This window comes from Musca autumnalis, unplaced genomic scaffold (assembly GCF_047663935.1).
Source record: "Musca autumnalis isolate F117 unplaced genomic scaffold, ASM4766393v1 scaffold_4, whole genome shotgun sequence".
NCBI lineage: Eukaryota > Metazoa > Arthropoda > Insecta > Diptera > Muscidae > Musca > Musca autumnalis.
In genome coordinates this window covers 117,601,255-117,616,790 of record NW_027411977.1, presented here as the reverse complement: position 1 = coordinate 117,616,790, position 15,536 = coordinate 117,601,255, and the positions used below count along the sequence as shown (strand labels likewise).

At 36.6% G+C, this 15,536-nt stretch overlaps 1 protein-coding gene across 20 annotated transcripts in view; it reads left to right on the top strand.

Moving 5' to 3' along the window:
* The window catches only part of msn (serine/threonine-protein kinase msn), a 240,508-nt gene that overhangs the window by 187,397 nt on the left and 37,575 nt on the right, over positions 1-15,536 (top strand). For 11 of the 20 annotated variants that reach the window (XM_073981477.1, XM_073981473.1, XM_073981476.1 and 8 more), the window contains one exon: positions 5,944-6,990. The exons of the other annotated variants lie outside the window; for them this stretch is intronic. In XM_073981477.1, coding sequence (XP_073837578.1) covers positions 5,944-6,990 — 1,047 coding nt within the window. The remainder of the gene's footprint in view (positions 1-5,943; positions 6,991-15,536) is intronic. 20 annotated transcript variants of the gene reach the window in all.

The window sequence follows — 15,536 nt, the reverse complement described above, 5'->3', positions numbered from 1 at the left end:
CTCAAAAACCAAATGTTCTCATATTTTTTTTTTTTTTTTTTTTTTGTTCCGGCTACCACTATTTAAAATTTATGTTATTTTGGAATACCCTGTAAATTAAATACTTTATTTATTTATTTTTTTTTTTCGTTTTGCAAATATTTTTCGTGAATTTTTATGAATTGTTTTTATACACATTTTATATAGTTTATTTTTTATTATCAATTCTTTTTTTTACAATACCATAACAATGCAAACAAATGTAAAAAATTACCTATCCTCAAACAAAATATATATTTTCTGCACTTCAGCTATATATTCTTATATATAAAATGCATTTATAGTGCACACACACAATTTGTTTTATAAGTGAAAATACTCTTTCGTTGACTTACAATACAAACCTCTTGTTTAACAAAACTACATGAACAAAACCGAATGTTTTTGTGTGTTTGTAATAAATATCTTATCATATTTGTATGTATGTACAAAAAACGTATGTATTTAATTTCATTGTCAAACCATTCATTCATTAAAAATAATAAAATAACAAAAAAATTAAATCAAAATTTTCGCCAACATGCCATGTGAATGTGAAAATTCATGAAAAATTTGCAAAATATTTAATTAAGGTCTTTACCCATAGTTTATATAAATAACTACACTATTTCCAATTAGATTCGAATTAGAATAGTATTTTTTTATACAAATCATGATTCTATAATGGATTATTGTTGCTGTGGTTTGCGGAAATGGGTTATAATTGAGGGTTTCAATTGCGTCAATTGCTTTATGAAAAACAGAGAAGAACTGCAAATATTGATTATTTCATTGAAAATGTGAACAAAATAGATGGCTTAAGTCTCGTTTAGGGGCACCTCTCGGATCGGGCTGAAATTTTCACCATAGGTAATCCTTGGGATCCTGATAACAACTATATATATATATTTCCCGGGGGAAGTCCATACTTCCCGAGATATGGGTCTTGACTTTTGGGGAAAGTCCTACTTTAACACCATTACTTTATTTAGGGGCACCTCTCGGATCGGGCTGAAATTTTCACCATAGGTAGTCCTTGGGACCCTGATCACAACGATATATATCTTTTCTGGGGGAAGTACATACTTCTCGAGGTATGGGTCTTGAGATTTTACAATTTTTACTTGGGCAATATGGGTATCATTTTAAAGCTCGTGGTGAGTACTTTTGATTGCGTTTACGACTTTTGCTCCTGTCCTGAATCCCGGCCGAAGACCGGCTACTTACAGAAAACTTATAATTGTGGAAAAACTTTTGTTCGCGTAGCCCACTTTTGCTCCTGTCCATAGGAGAAAGTCTTAAATCCCGGCCGAAGGCCGGCTACTTAAAGAAAACTTATAATTTTGGAAAAACTTTTGTTCGCGTAGCCCACTTCTGCTCCTGTCCATAGGAGAAAGTCTTAAATCCCGGCCGAAGGCCGGCTACTTAAAGAAAACTTATAATTTTGGAGAAACTATATATTGTTGTAATCTGAAGCAAAAGTCGTAATAGCAAAGAAAAGTACTCACCACGAGATTTAAAATGATACCCATATTGCCCAATTAAAAATAGTAAAATGTCAATACCCATATCTCGGGAAGTATGGACTTCCCCCTGGAAAGATATATATATATAGTTGTGATCAGGGTCCCAAGGACTACCTATGGTGAAAATTTCAGCCCGATCCGAGAGGTGCCCATAAATAAAGTAATGGTGTTAAATTAGGACTTTCCCGAAATGTCAAGACCCATATCTCGGGAAGTATGGACTTCCCCCGGGAAAGATATATATAGTAGTGATCAGGGTCCCAAGGACTACCTATGGTAAAAATTTCAGCCCGATCGGAGAGGTGCCCCTAAACGAGACTTGTTCCAAATAGATGACCTCGTTAGCCTGACGATGAAACATTTCATGAAGAATTTTTGAATTTCTGCGTGAATGCGGAGAGGAAAGGTTTCTTCCCAACCACTCTTAGAAAAACCAGAAAACCACGGTGTCGTCAATCCTTTTCGTCCTATAGGAATGTAGACGGTTGCACCAATCCCGAGCGTAGTTGAGTCAAAACTACTCTGATTTGTCGTGGCAGCTGACGCTCCTCAACTGCGATAGATAGTACAGTTGTACAATCTAGTTCATTTGAAAGATCTAGTTCAATAGTTCAGCTCTTTTAACCGAACTAGTTCAGTAATCTAGTTCATAGTTCACTATCCAGTTCAATCATTCGGATCAGAATCGTTCACCGGCTTTTAATCGTTCGTTTGATGAAGAGGCAAACATACACCAAACAGAAACAAACAGTTGAATAATGTAATTTAACTACTCTAGAGAAACATATATTCACATAGTTTTACTCCATTCATAAAGAAAGATTAACTTGGTATTAATTTAAGAAAAAACGTCCTTCATTTAGGTGGCAAAAAATCGTATGTTGTGTGTGTGTGTAGAAATTGTCATTTCGAAAAAGCTTTGAGCGTCGTGTGCGTTTCTTCTTTTTATTTTTTCTATCCAAAACAAGGCACTTCAATAGTTAATGGATTCGACATATTGGAATATGTTATGTCTCTATGTTTCTGTAGAAATCTTCATTTTCGAGCAGCTATTCCATTCCATGTACTTGGATCCAAAACGTAAACAAACTCATCACATTACGAAGGCATCACTTAAAACAGACGACGGCGTCACTTTGGATTTGTGAACGACATGTTGAACTAGATTGTGAATCGTTCGTTCGTTCGTTGATGGTACGGTCGCCGACTGATTATAGTTCAGTGAACTATATCGACTGATCTAGTTCATACGCTCTTTTCAATGAATCGTTCAATTGAACTAGTTCGTTCATGAACTATACAACTCTAATAGATAGGGTTTGTTCTCCGAGGACCGCATTTACACGATAGTTATGTGTGGCATCAGTGACCGCATCCGTGTGAATGCTATTTAAACCTGTTTAATGGGCTTGTTGAACTAGAGGTATACTCTTGTAGCGTTGGACATCTCTTTCGAGATCATGAAGATCCATTCTGACATACCTGGGTGGTGGAGTTCTATCCACCATATGGTGATTAGGATGGCTCTCGCGGCAACACCAGAGCAAGTACTGCAACGTATGCCTGTCATTGTGTTGCTGTACTGGAAGAATCTTTGTCTTCTCACGTAGATTGTGGTTCACTGAATACATGACGAGGCACCCTGTTGCAGTTCTCAGGGCGGCATTCTGACAGGTTTGAATATTTTTCCATCGCGTTGTATTTTTATTCACGGACCAAGGTGGCACCGCAAAGCGATATAAGCGGTCAACAAGGCTATTTAAATGCACCCCACGTGCTGTCGGCTAGAGACTTGGGGACTTTATTCCTACATCTTAGCTTGTCGCATATAGTTTAGGGATACGTAGTGAAATGCAATAATCGGGTTTTCGATTTTCGTCTGAAACTTAAAACAATATTTTCGGTTATCGATTTTCTAAGTTTGTTCTAAAATTCGAATTCGACTAATAATAGATTACGACTAATAGACTACTCCCCCTCTGGAAAGTCGATTAAGAATAATCGATTATCCGGTTTTCGCGCTGCCAATAGTCGACTACGGTTTTTAGCGGGGTGCACACGATCAGTTTTGACTGTCGATTTTTCGGAATTATCGAAGAGCTATCAATCTGCTCAGCCAGCACTATTTCCGAGGACCGAATGACACAGCTCATGATGAGCATTGAAGTCCCCCAAGACGTGTCGGTTATGACTTTCCAAAAGCGGGCTAATGTTTTTGGGCATATAACCTGGAGTACAGCTATACGTTCATCAACTATATCTCGGAAGTTTCACAACTGACTGCTACCCCCATATATATTGCATGTACGGATTATTAAAGCCAGGCTCAAGCTAAATTGGTCTGTATTGAACAGTCTGGTGCAATTGGTATCCCCAACCTAAACTTCTGGTGCGATCACAACGCTGTAAGCTGCAGTTATTGTTGAACTTGATTTCCTGTACCGCCGCATCCATGATATTCTTCGCACTCATGAAATCCACTATTTTCCCGATCTTACATCGGAGTCCATTGCAATTAAATTGCAGAAAGGATGCATTTTCAGGGATTGGAACGGCAAAGGCTGATGTTAATGACTACATGTGCGGCTGCTGTTTTGGGGGGACTGCAGGGGAGTCGGGTATTCAGATGACGACGACGATTTACTGGGGGCTGTGTCCACGCAGCATACAGCAACAAAGTACCTGTCGTAGTCCGTCACATGGGCGAGTCCAGACCCCCGAGATATACCCATCCCCGACATCTGTTGTATCTTACCGAAGTTTGAGTGTGGGGGATACGGATGTGACAAACTGAGCAAAAATATATTGGCCTGGGGTTTTCCCCGTCCCGGCAGAGACCAAAATAATCCGGAGCTGGCATTCCGGGTTATGCTGCTCCCAACACAGAAAAACGACACAAATACAAATCGTCACCATAAATGCCCGAAGACGTAACTTTACAGGAGAAGCAAAATACGTTATAAAATTAAAAACTGTTTTACGGAATATTAATCTTATGAAGGCGAGTATATGGGATATTATCGATCATATACGAAGAGGAATAAGTAGTGAAACCAAAACCGCTGAATTGCTTAGTTTTGAGATCCTCCATTACAACAAAATCTGCAATATTATCTCATTTTCCGAAATGCCATTTCTTGAATAGGATCGTTGTTTTTGAACGTGGAAGCTTGACATTTTCGAATTTCGATTTTCATGTCGGTTACGTCTTCGGGCATTTATGGTGACGAAATACATAAGCTGGCAGCCGCTGCCCGGAACACGGGTGTTGTATGGTTCCGAGTCAAATTGGTATCGAGGAACCTGCCGCTGTGGGATTGCTACATGTGGTGTCATAAGACATGCCGCTCGGACTCGGCGATACACAGTAGGTCCCATATAATTCTGAGGACATTTTTTTTCAGTTCACCGTAGTCAAAAAATCTTCTCCACCGTAAATTGTGGACATTGCTCCACCCATATAAGGGTACTACCCGATTTAAGGGATTTTTAAGTTTTTATCTACATATTCGGCCCAAATTGGAGGTAATTTGCGATTTAGGGTTTTTAGTGGTCAAGAAAATTCTCCACCCTAAATTGTGAATATAGGTCCATGTTTTTGTATATCATTTAAGTACTCATCTAATAACATGAACGGTTGGTCCCCTTGTCTAAAATATAATTTTGTACTGACAAGTTTGGAAAAGTTCTTTCCGATTTTAATTAACGGCCGCCTATCATCTTACAAAGCTATATAAGCATGGCTTGGAATACCTTCAAAGGTATAGGGTCGTCGTAGGTAGCCTCATATTCAACAAATAGTAAGTGTCGATATGCTTCTTTCAAGTCGTCTCCATTTACCTCCTCCTAACTGCGTTGGAGGAATGGTCCAATTATTTTATTCACCAGATGCTTTAATGGTTCACATTATATATACAAGGAGCGCCAAAGGCTCACCGGCAACCCAGGCATCTTCGGAAGCCCATGCCCACTGAATTGTACTAGGCTCTTTATTGGGCCTCCCCGAAGGGCCATTTCCGTCTTACCACTTTGGTACGGATCTGACTTAAAGAAACTAATCCTTGTTTAGTTAGTAACTCCTGATGTTATCAGAAAAATTCTATATCTTTTGGCCCGTGTTGAACATAATCCTAGCTCTCTATAACCCATAATGCAACAACAATCACACATTTATCATAGAATCATATTTGTATATGCCTTTATACAGCGTAAAAATTGATTTCAAAACAAATCTCTCTTCAATACATTCGATAAAATCATAGAAAAATACTCAAAAACCAAAATAGTTAGGTATAACCTACTTCCTACCACCAACCCCCACCCACATCATACATATTTCCCATTCTACGTTATGCAAACATTTTACAATTATTTCAAAATAAAAATTCTCCGCCTATAGAAATTCGAAAATCAAAATCGTTTACAAAAATCCGCTTCAACTTCTTGTGCCAATCGACCGAAAAATGAGTTGCGTGATGTTGCTCTCCTGCGCGAATGGGACATTGAAAAGTTCTTTCCAAAACAAATTGCCAGTAGTGGAGGAGTGGCGGGAACAAATGACACAAGTGTTGCAACACCATCGGGTGCATCCAGCCTATCTCGGGTTCTCAGCAGTTCAAATAGTAGTACTCTAAAAGCCGATACCAAATTACAGCGATGCAGTATGGCTGAAGTGCCAAGTTCTAGACAAACGCCAAAAGGTTTCCAGCCCATAAAGACAGGCGGTGCTCAACCTCAACAGCAGACCAAAGATCAAACACGAGCCTCAATGATGGCTGCCTCCAGTAGAACAAAAATCAATGGCTCAAACAACTCTTCTAGTAGTAATAATAATAACACAAACAACAACAAGTCTTCCCCCACATCCTCTTCTTCCTCGTCATCATCGCCAGCAAATACTACCACCGCCAATGCCTTAAGAAGTGCCAATAACAATGCTACGCATAAAAGGCAAGAGTCCGACTCAAAATTGCCACAAAACTTTATACGCGGATTCCGGCGCGAAAACTCGGATTTCTTCCCTCTAACCAAACGACATTCGGCAGTGCTGATCAATACAAATCTGTTGCAGCAGCAACAGCAACAATCCTCATCGCCTTTCGGTTCAGCAGCTCAGAGAGCCAGTGCCATGATACCAAGAAATAACAGTATATTTAATAGTAAAAATGATTTGAATAAGAATTCGAATTCGGCAAATAAGTCAACAGCAACAACAACACAAAATGTCACTGCAAAAGGCTCGGGTGCTGGTACTACTGGAGCAACAGCAGCAGCCAACACACCTCCCAATAAAACTAGCTGGACTAGTAATTTAGATTTCTTACGTCCTCGTCGTGAAAAGACTGAATCAGTTATTGTTTTTCAAAACTCGGCGGCCAGACAACAACTGTTTGCCCAACAATTGGTCCAACAGCAACAAAAGCTACACCAACAACAGCAGCAGCAGGTAAACAACAGCATTGCTTCTTTTTTTCTCACTCTCTCTCTTTCTCTATCTTTTACGCATCTCTCACACTGTCTTCACTCTTTAGGCCTCAAAATTTAAAGCTTACTAAAACCCCATAGACTCTAATGCTATATCTTTGTCTGTCTCGTGTCTTTATAAACATGGACGCCAAGCTATCATCCTAGTATAAATGTCCCCCGCCTCTCATGTTGGCCATAATGTTCTTTCCTAAAGTTAAAGCTATTGAACGGAAATCCCATTAATAATCATAACCCATAGAAAAAAAGTAAAGAAAAAAGGAGAAGAAGAAGAAGAAAACCATGTCGTCGTTGTTTGTCTATCATACATATCTGAACATGCTCTCTTGTAATGTCCTAAAATAAACCGCCACCCTACCACCCACCACTTTCATCACCAAACACCCACCATAACGAAATTTTGAATATAACCCAATGTAACATTTAGTCTTTAAGAGCTTTGCTTTCTTTAAACAAATAATAACACTTTGGTATAACACGTTTGTATTTGTTGTGAAACTTTGTGTAATGAGAAACTAATCTTAAGAAGTAAGTAATCAGGAGACTTATAAACGAAATGTTAGTATTAAACAAATAACAAACACACATCTTCAAATAAATAGAAATAGTTTCGGCTCCGTCTTTTGAGAACTGGAGAGAACATTTTGCAAGAGTAGAAATAGTTTCGGCTTCTATCCAGTTCTCAAATTTCATTGTAGTTTAAACTGCTAAAATATCGCAAGTCGTTCTGAAACCTTATAACTAGACATCGGATTTTTATGCATGCAAATGCAAATAATTCGTTTATTAAACAAAAGAAGCTGGAGCTTTGTACTTATTATTGATTATTTTCAATATAACATCGAATTTCTATCATTGGAACAATATAATTCTATATAAAAACTTAGTTACTATTGGTAGAAATTTCAAAAATATGCAAAAATCCGATATCTACTTATGACCGAAGGGACATTCGGTCAACGTATTTTAGATTGACAATCCATCTTTACAGATGAATCAACAATTAAAGACCTCAATATGTCTTCTGTCTGCTAGAGAATACGATAAAAAGGATTCTGTCTTCTACAGGATACCTTGGAAGGTCTTCTGTTTACTAAGGAAGACCGTAAAAGGTTTTCTGTCTACTAGAGGATGCTTTAAAAGTCTTTCTATCTACTACAAAATAACTTAAAAAGTCTTCTGACTACACGCAGAGAAAAAATATTTTTCGCTTTTGTTGGAACAAAAATATCTGTTTTGGTTCCAAAAATGTATTTGTTTTGTTCAAACATTGTCATACAAATCCAAAAATACCATCTTTTGTTCCAAACATAGAAAACAAAAACAACTTTCGAATTTCCGCAATATTGTAAAAATCGTTAACAATACCGTTTGTAGGAACTATCATAATCTAATTTTGTTTACAAAAAGTATTGTCAACCCAGAAAACCAGCCCAGAAATTTTTGATTTGAGTGTATATACTTCTCATATACACTTTTCACATAACTTGGATATAAATGTCGCGTATAATATTGCAATCATTGATGAACACAATACATGGTTTGCTGCATTGGCTGACAACAAAGACAAACAAAAAGCCACAAGCACCCACCACAACATAAGGAATAAGTAAATACCATAACAAACTCCGGTATAACACCAAACCTCAAAGCACAATGAAGATAGAAGAATGAAACAAAACAGAAACAAATAAAAACAAGAGTCTCATTGTTGGTATACATACACACAAAAACAAAGATAAAGGTATCATGTCATACAAACAAAACTCACAAAACTCACTCATAATTGTTTTTTTCAACACGGCATCGAATAGCGAGAGAAGAGAAAAAAATTGTCGAAGAAAAGAGAGAACTATTGTCCAGTTGACAAAAACTATTTTCGGATTTAACAAAACCCAATTGTTGGAATCACAATACTACATTTGGAATTTAACAATATCTTTACAATACATATTTTGCTCTTCGAATATTGTTGGATCAATCATATTTTTTTCTCTGCGTGTACTAGAGAAGACCTTAAAATGTATTCCGTATTCTAGAAAATACCTCTAAAGGTCTTATGTCTACTAGAGCAGTCATTATTATATATCCTCTTTCTAGTAGAGGATACCTTAAAAGCCTTTTTGTCCGCTAGAGAAAACCTTAAAAGGTCTTCTGTGTACTAAGGAAGACCTGAAAATGTCTTCTGTCTGCTAGAGAATACATTAAAAGATCTTCTGTCTACTAGGAAATACGATAAAAAGGCTTCTGTCTAGTAGATGATACTTTAAAAGATCCTCTGCCTACTAGAAAAGACCTTAAAAGGTCTTATGTGTACTAAGGAAGATCTGAAAAGATCTTTTGCCTGCTGGAGATACGTTAAAATAGAAGACCTTAAAAGGTTTTCATTCTACAAGAAAAACCTTGATACCTTAAAAAGTTCTTCTGACTAGAGAATACCTTAAAAATCTACTGCCTACCATAGAAGTCCTTTAAAGGTCTTCTGCGTACTAAGGAAGACCTTAAAAGTTCTTCTCTCTACTAGAGTATAAATTAAAAGGCTTTCTGTCTACTAGATAAGACAATAAAAGACCTTCTTCCTACTAAAGAAGGCCTGTAAAGGTCTTCTGACTTGTAAAGAAGAAAGGTCTTCTGTCTGCCATAGAAGACCTTAGAAGGTTTTCTATCTACTAAAAAAGACCATGGAAGTTCTTCTGACTACTACAGAATACCTTAAAAAGTCTTCTGACTACTAGAGAAGACAAAATGTATTCCGTCTACTAGAAAATACCTCTAAAGGTCTTCTGTCTACTAGGGAAGAGCTTAATAGATCTTATGTGTACTTATAGAGACCTTAAGAGGTCTTCTGTCTACTAGAGGATAACTTAAAAGGCTTTCTGTCTACTAGAGAAGAAATTAAAAGGTATTCTTTCTACTAAAGAAGGCCTGTAAAGGTCTTCTGTCTTCTGAAGAAGACCTTTAAATGTATTTTGTCTACAAGAGAATACTTTAAAAGATCCTCCTGTATACTAGGGAATACAATTAAAAGGTTTCTGTCTACTAGAGCATACTTTAAAAGGTCTTCTGCCTTCTAGAAAAGACCTTAAAAGGTCTTATGTGTACCAAGGAAAAAGTCTTCTGTCTACCATAGACGACCTTAAAATGTTTTCTTCTTCCTTAAACAAGTCTTATTACTTCTATCTACTAGAGAATATCTCAAAAAGTCTTCTGCCTATCAAAGAAGACCTTTAAAGGTCTTCTGTGTATTGACAAAGACCTTAAAAGGTCTTCTCTCTACTAGAGGATAACTCAAAAAGGCATTCTGTCTACTAGATAAGACATTAAAAGGCCTTCTTTCTACTAGAGAATACCTGAAAAGGTCTTCTGTCTACTAAAAAAGTGAATAAAAGGTCTTCTGACTACTACAGAATACCTTAAAATGTCTTCAACCTACTAGAAAAAAACCTTAAAAAGTATTCCGTATACTAGAAATTGCCTCCAAAGGTCTTTTGGCTACTAAAGAAGACATTAAAAGATCTTCTGTCTACTAGAAAATGTTTTAAAAGATCTTCTGGCTAATAGAGAAGTCCTTAAAAAGTATTATGTCCACTAGAAAATAATTACAAAGGTCTTCTGTCTACTAAAGAAGATATTAAAGGATGTTCTGTCAACTAGAGGATAACTTAAAAGGCTTTCTGTCTACTAGAGAAGACATTAAAAGGTCTTCTTTCTACTAAAAAAGGCCTGTAAAGGTCTTCTGTCTTCTAAAAAAGACCTTTAAATGTCTTTTGTCTACTAGAGAATACTTTAAAAGATCCTCTGTATACTAGGGAATACGATAAAAAGGTTTCTGTTTAAAAGGTCTTCTGCCTTCTAGAAAAGTCCTTAAAAGGTCTTATGTGTACCAAGGAATACCTGAAAAGATCTTCTGTCTACTAGAACACTTTAAAAAGTCTTCTGTCTACCATAGACGACCTTAAAAGGTTTTCTTTCTACATTAACCAAGTCTTATTACTTCTATCTACTAGAGAATATCTCAAAAAGTCTTCTGCCTATCAAAGAAGACCTTTAAAGGTCTTCTGTGTACTGACGAAGACCTTAAAAGGTCTTCTCTCTACTAGAGGATAACTCAAAAAGGCATTCTGTCTACTAGATAAGACATTAAAAGGCCTTCTTTCTACTAAAGAATACCTGAAAAGGTCTTCTGACTTGTAAAGAAGAAAGGTCTTCTGTCTGCCATAGAAGACCTTAAAAGGGTTTCTATCTACTAAAAAAGACCATGAAAGTTCTTCTGACTACTACAGAATACCTTCAAAAGTCTTCTGACTACTAGAGAAACCTTAAAATGTATTCCGTCCACTAGAAAATACCTCTAAAGGTCTTCTGTTTACTAGGGAAGAGCTTAACAGATCTTATGTGTACTTATAGAGACCTGAAGAGGTCTTCTGTCTACTAGAGGATAACTTAAAAGGCTTTCTGTCTACTAGAGAAGAAATTAAAAGGTCTTCTTTCTACTAAAGAAGGCCTGTAAAGGTCTTCTGTCTTCTAAACAAGACCTTTAAATGTCTTTTGTCTACTAGAGAATACTTTGAAAGATCCTCTGTATACTAGGGAATACGATAAAAAAGTTTCTGTCTACTAGAGCATACTTTAAAAGGTCTTCTGCCTTCTAGAAAAGACCTTAAAAGGTCTTACGTGTACCAAGGAATACCTGAAAAGATCTTCTGTCTACTAGAACACTTTAAAAAGTCTTCTGTCTACCATAGACGACCTTAAAAGGTTTTCTTTCTACATTAACCAAGTCTTATTACTTCTATCTACTAGAGAATATCTCAAAAAGTCTTCTGCCTATCAAAGGTCTTCTGTGTACTGACGAAGACCTTAAAAGGTCTTCTCTCTACTAGAGGATAACTCAAAAAGGCATTCTGTCTACTAGATAAGACATAAAAAGGCCTTCTTTCTACTAAAGAATACCTGAAAAGGTCTTCTGTCTTCTAAAGAAAACCTTTAAATTTCTTCTGTCTACTAGAGAATACCTGAAAAGGTCTTCTGTCTACTAAAAAAGACCATAAAAGTTCTTCTGACCACTACAGAATACCTTAAAAAGTCTTCTGACTACTAGAAAAAACCTTAAAAAGTATTCCGTATACTAGAAAATGCTTCCAAAGGTGTTTTGGCTACTAGAGAAGACATTAAAAGATCTTCTTTCTACTAGAAAATACCTTCAAAGATTTTCTGGCTACTAGAGAAGTCCTTAAAAAGTATTCTGTCCATTAGAATATACTTACAAAGTTCTTGTGTCTACTAAAGAAGGATCTTCTGTCTACTAGAAGATACCTTAAAAGGCTTCCTGTCTACTAGAGAAGACCTAAAATGGTCTTCTTTCTACCATATAAGTCCTTAAAAAGTATTCTGCCTACTAGAGAATACCTTTAAAGATATTCTGTCTACCAGAGAAGACCTTAAAATGTGTTCTCTATACTAGAGGATACCTAGCACCGATCTCCTTCCATCTGCTATAACCAGCGTGTTCAGTATGAGCTCGTTTTCCACCGCAGGTCAACTTCGTAAACTGACATTATTGATGGTTTTTCAGTTGGTTCAATCACCTTGTGTTCTATGCAGCCTGTGGAGGTTCAAAACCCGATTTTTCTCCATTTTATCCCTTGCCTTTCAGGTTTGAGCTGGGCCAATTGATCTCCTTTACGGATGTCATTTGGTTTAGGCTAGACTCATTAGCCTTCTTCATTTTGCTTGGGGCAGTAGGTTTCGTCAATTCTATACTTTTACTTGCCGCCGCAGCTTCCGTTCAGGCTTTGGTTTGCGAAACTACAGGGACTTGAAGATTGATCTTGTTCAGCCCAAGTTTGAGTCGGGCTACATTAGGGTAAGTTCTCTTGAATTTCCTTATGTACCTCAGATTGCTTCATATGAAGAAGACCTCAATATGTCGTCCCACGACTTTGACATCCTGCCTTAGAAGTTTCTTACCGACACGTGTCGATATAGAACCCGCTGGATCTGGACTTGCTGCCAGTTGATTATCAGAGTCCATACTCCTTTCGTCCATTTTAATCTTCCCTAGTTGACTCTTCCTCAGATGTCCTTCCACTTGCAACCAATGACTGTCCGTCCCTGTAGCTACCGCCAATAAGGAGGACTTCTTACATTCGGAGACTTTTCCTGACTTCCTGGTGTCGAGCCTCACAAAGGTTTCGCTAATAGGAACTTGCATTAAGCAAGTAGTCGTGCCATCAGTCTGTGGTTCCCGTGATCTCTTTGGATTGGAATGGACTTCTTTAGAGGATCGTACTCGCTTCACGCAGTTAAAATGTGGGGCAGTATTTCCCTCACTAGATTTCCCCCGCTGAGAGAGATAACTTATTCCTTGACGGAAACATTGCGGAGGACTTGTGTGTGTGTGTTTCTCTTTGAAATAGATACTATACTCTATCCGTGGGTTAGTTTGCTTCCGACTAGATTCAAGATTTTCCCTTTTCGGCGTGCCCCCAATGCCTTTCGACGATTTGACCTCCAACGATTTGAAGAGAGGAACTCGGTCGGTCGGGTGGATGATTCTTTTAGACATATCTTATGCCTTAGTTTTGCTCTGATTTTCACTAATTCTTCTCTGTTATATTATCTGGTTCTTTCTCTAACGGTCCGTGCCAATAGTTTCTCTGCCGAAATGGGAGTTGTAACGATTAGTTTATTTTGAACCGCTCCCCTAGGGGATAACAGATATAAGTCTGCCTTACCAGACAAAGTGTGAATCACCGTGTTCTCCCCTTCATTATCAGATAAGGGTGCATGAGATAATGTACCTGCCGAGTTGCTTTCCTGGTTTAAAACAATGGATGATCCACCTCGATTGAAAAATAGCTTATCATAGCGCTGGTATATTATTAAGACGATGTGTGCTTTCATAAATCAATTGGAAAAGTAGGAAGGATATTTACTATGAGAATCTCGCCCCAGATCCGCCGAATTATCCGCGGGGACGAAAGGGCTGCTTCATTTAATTATTAGGAATGTAGGGAGAACATTTATTCTGAGACACTATTCTTAAATTCGCTGAATTATTGGAGGAAGTTTATTTTATTCGCAGCTACCCAATATTTCCACTCAGCGTTCCACTCACTATCTGCAACCTGTGGACGCATCGGTGGGCACTCAGCTACCTTTCCCCGAAGGTCGAAACACACAAACTCTATACCATTTGCTCATATGTAATTCGAATAATTCCAGATCCGCCGAATTATCCGCGGTGGTTTATATAATTCCCATATGATGTATTATCGGGACGAAAGGGCTGCTTCATTTAACTATAAGGAATGTAGGGAGAACATTTATTCTGAGACACTATTCTTAAATCCGCAGAATTATTGGATGAAGTTTATGTTATTCGCAGCTACCCAATATTTCCACTAAGCGTTCCACTCACTATCCGCAACCTGCGGACGCATCAGTGGGCACTCAGCTACCTTTCCCCGAAGGTCGAAACACACAAACTCTATACCATTTGCTCATATGTAATTAGAATAATTCCAGATTAAATTCGAAACATTTCATTTGTCGTTTGAGAATTCTACACCATTTTCACATGTAGTTCGTAGAATTTCAGTTATAATTTTATTATTTCATTTGAAATTTGGGAACTCTAATTGAAAATCAAATTATTTTATTTGTAATTCGAATTTTTCCATTTGTAATTCGAATTTTTCCATTTGTAATTCAAATGTTCCCATTTATAATTCGAGTTTTTCCATTTGAGATTCGAAACAAAAATACAAAATTTTTGGTTGCATTGGTTTTGTATTTTGTTTTTTTTTCGAATTACAAATATAATGTTTCGAATTACAAATGGAATAATTTAAATTTCAAATTAAAAAGTTCGAATTACAAATGGAAAAATTCAATTTTCAAATGAAAAATTTCAAATTATAAATGAAATAATTCAATTGGCTTTCTCAAATTACAAGTAAAATGTTACGAATTATAACGGAAATTGTTCCAATTACATGTGGAAATTGTGTAGTTGAATTTAGAATAAATTCATTTGTAATTTGAGAATTCTAATTTAAATCTGTTTTATTTCATGTTTCCGTTTGATATATTTAATTTTTTTGGTTGAAATTCGAAACATGTTGTTTTGATTATAACACGAATTTTTTCATTTGAAATTCGAATTACATATTACATTTGAAGAATTCCAAATGAATTGTATTTAATTTTCAAATAGAATATTTCAAAATAGAATTGAAAATTTTCGAATTACAAATGAAAAAAAATCATATTTTGAATGAATATAATTCGAATTGATAATCGAATATCTCAATTCATAATTCACTTTTCTTCAATTACAAAAAAATCGAATTTCAATTAGATAAATTTAAATTAATTCCAAATGAATTGTATTTAATTTTCAAATAGAATATTTCAAAATACAATTGAACATTTTCGAATTACAAAAGAAAAAAATCCAATTTTGAATGAATATAATTCGAATTGATAATCGAATATCTCAAT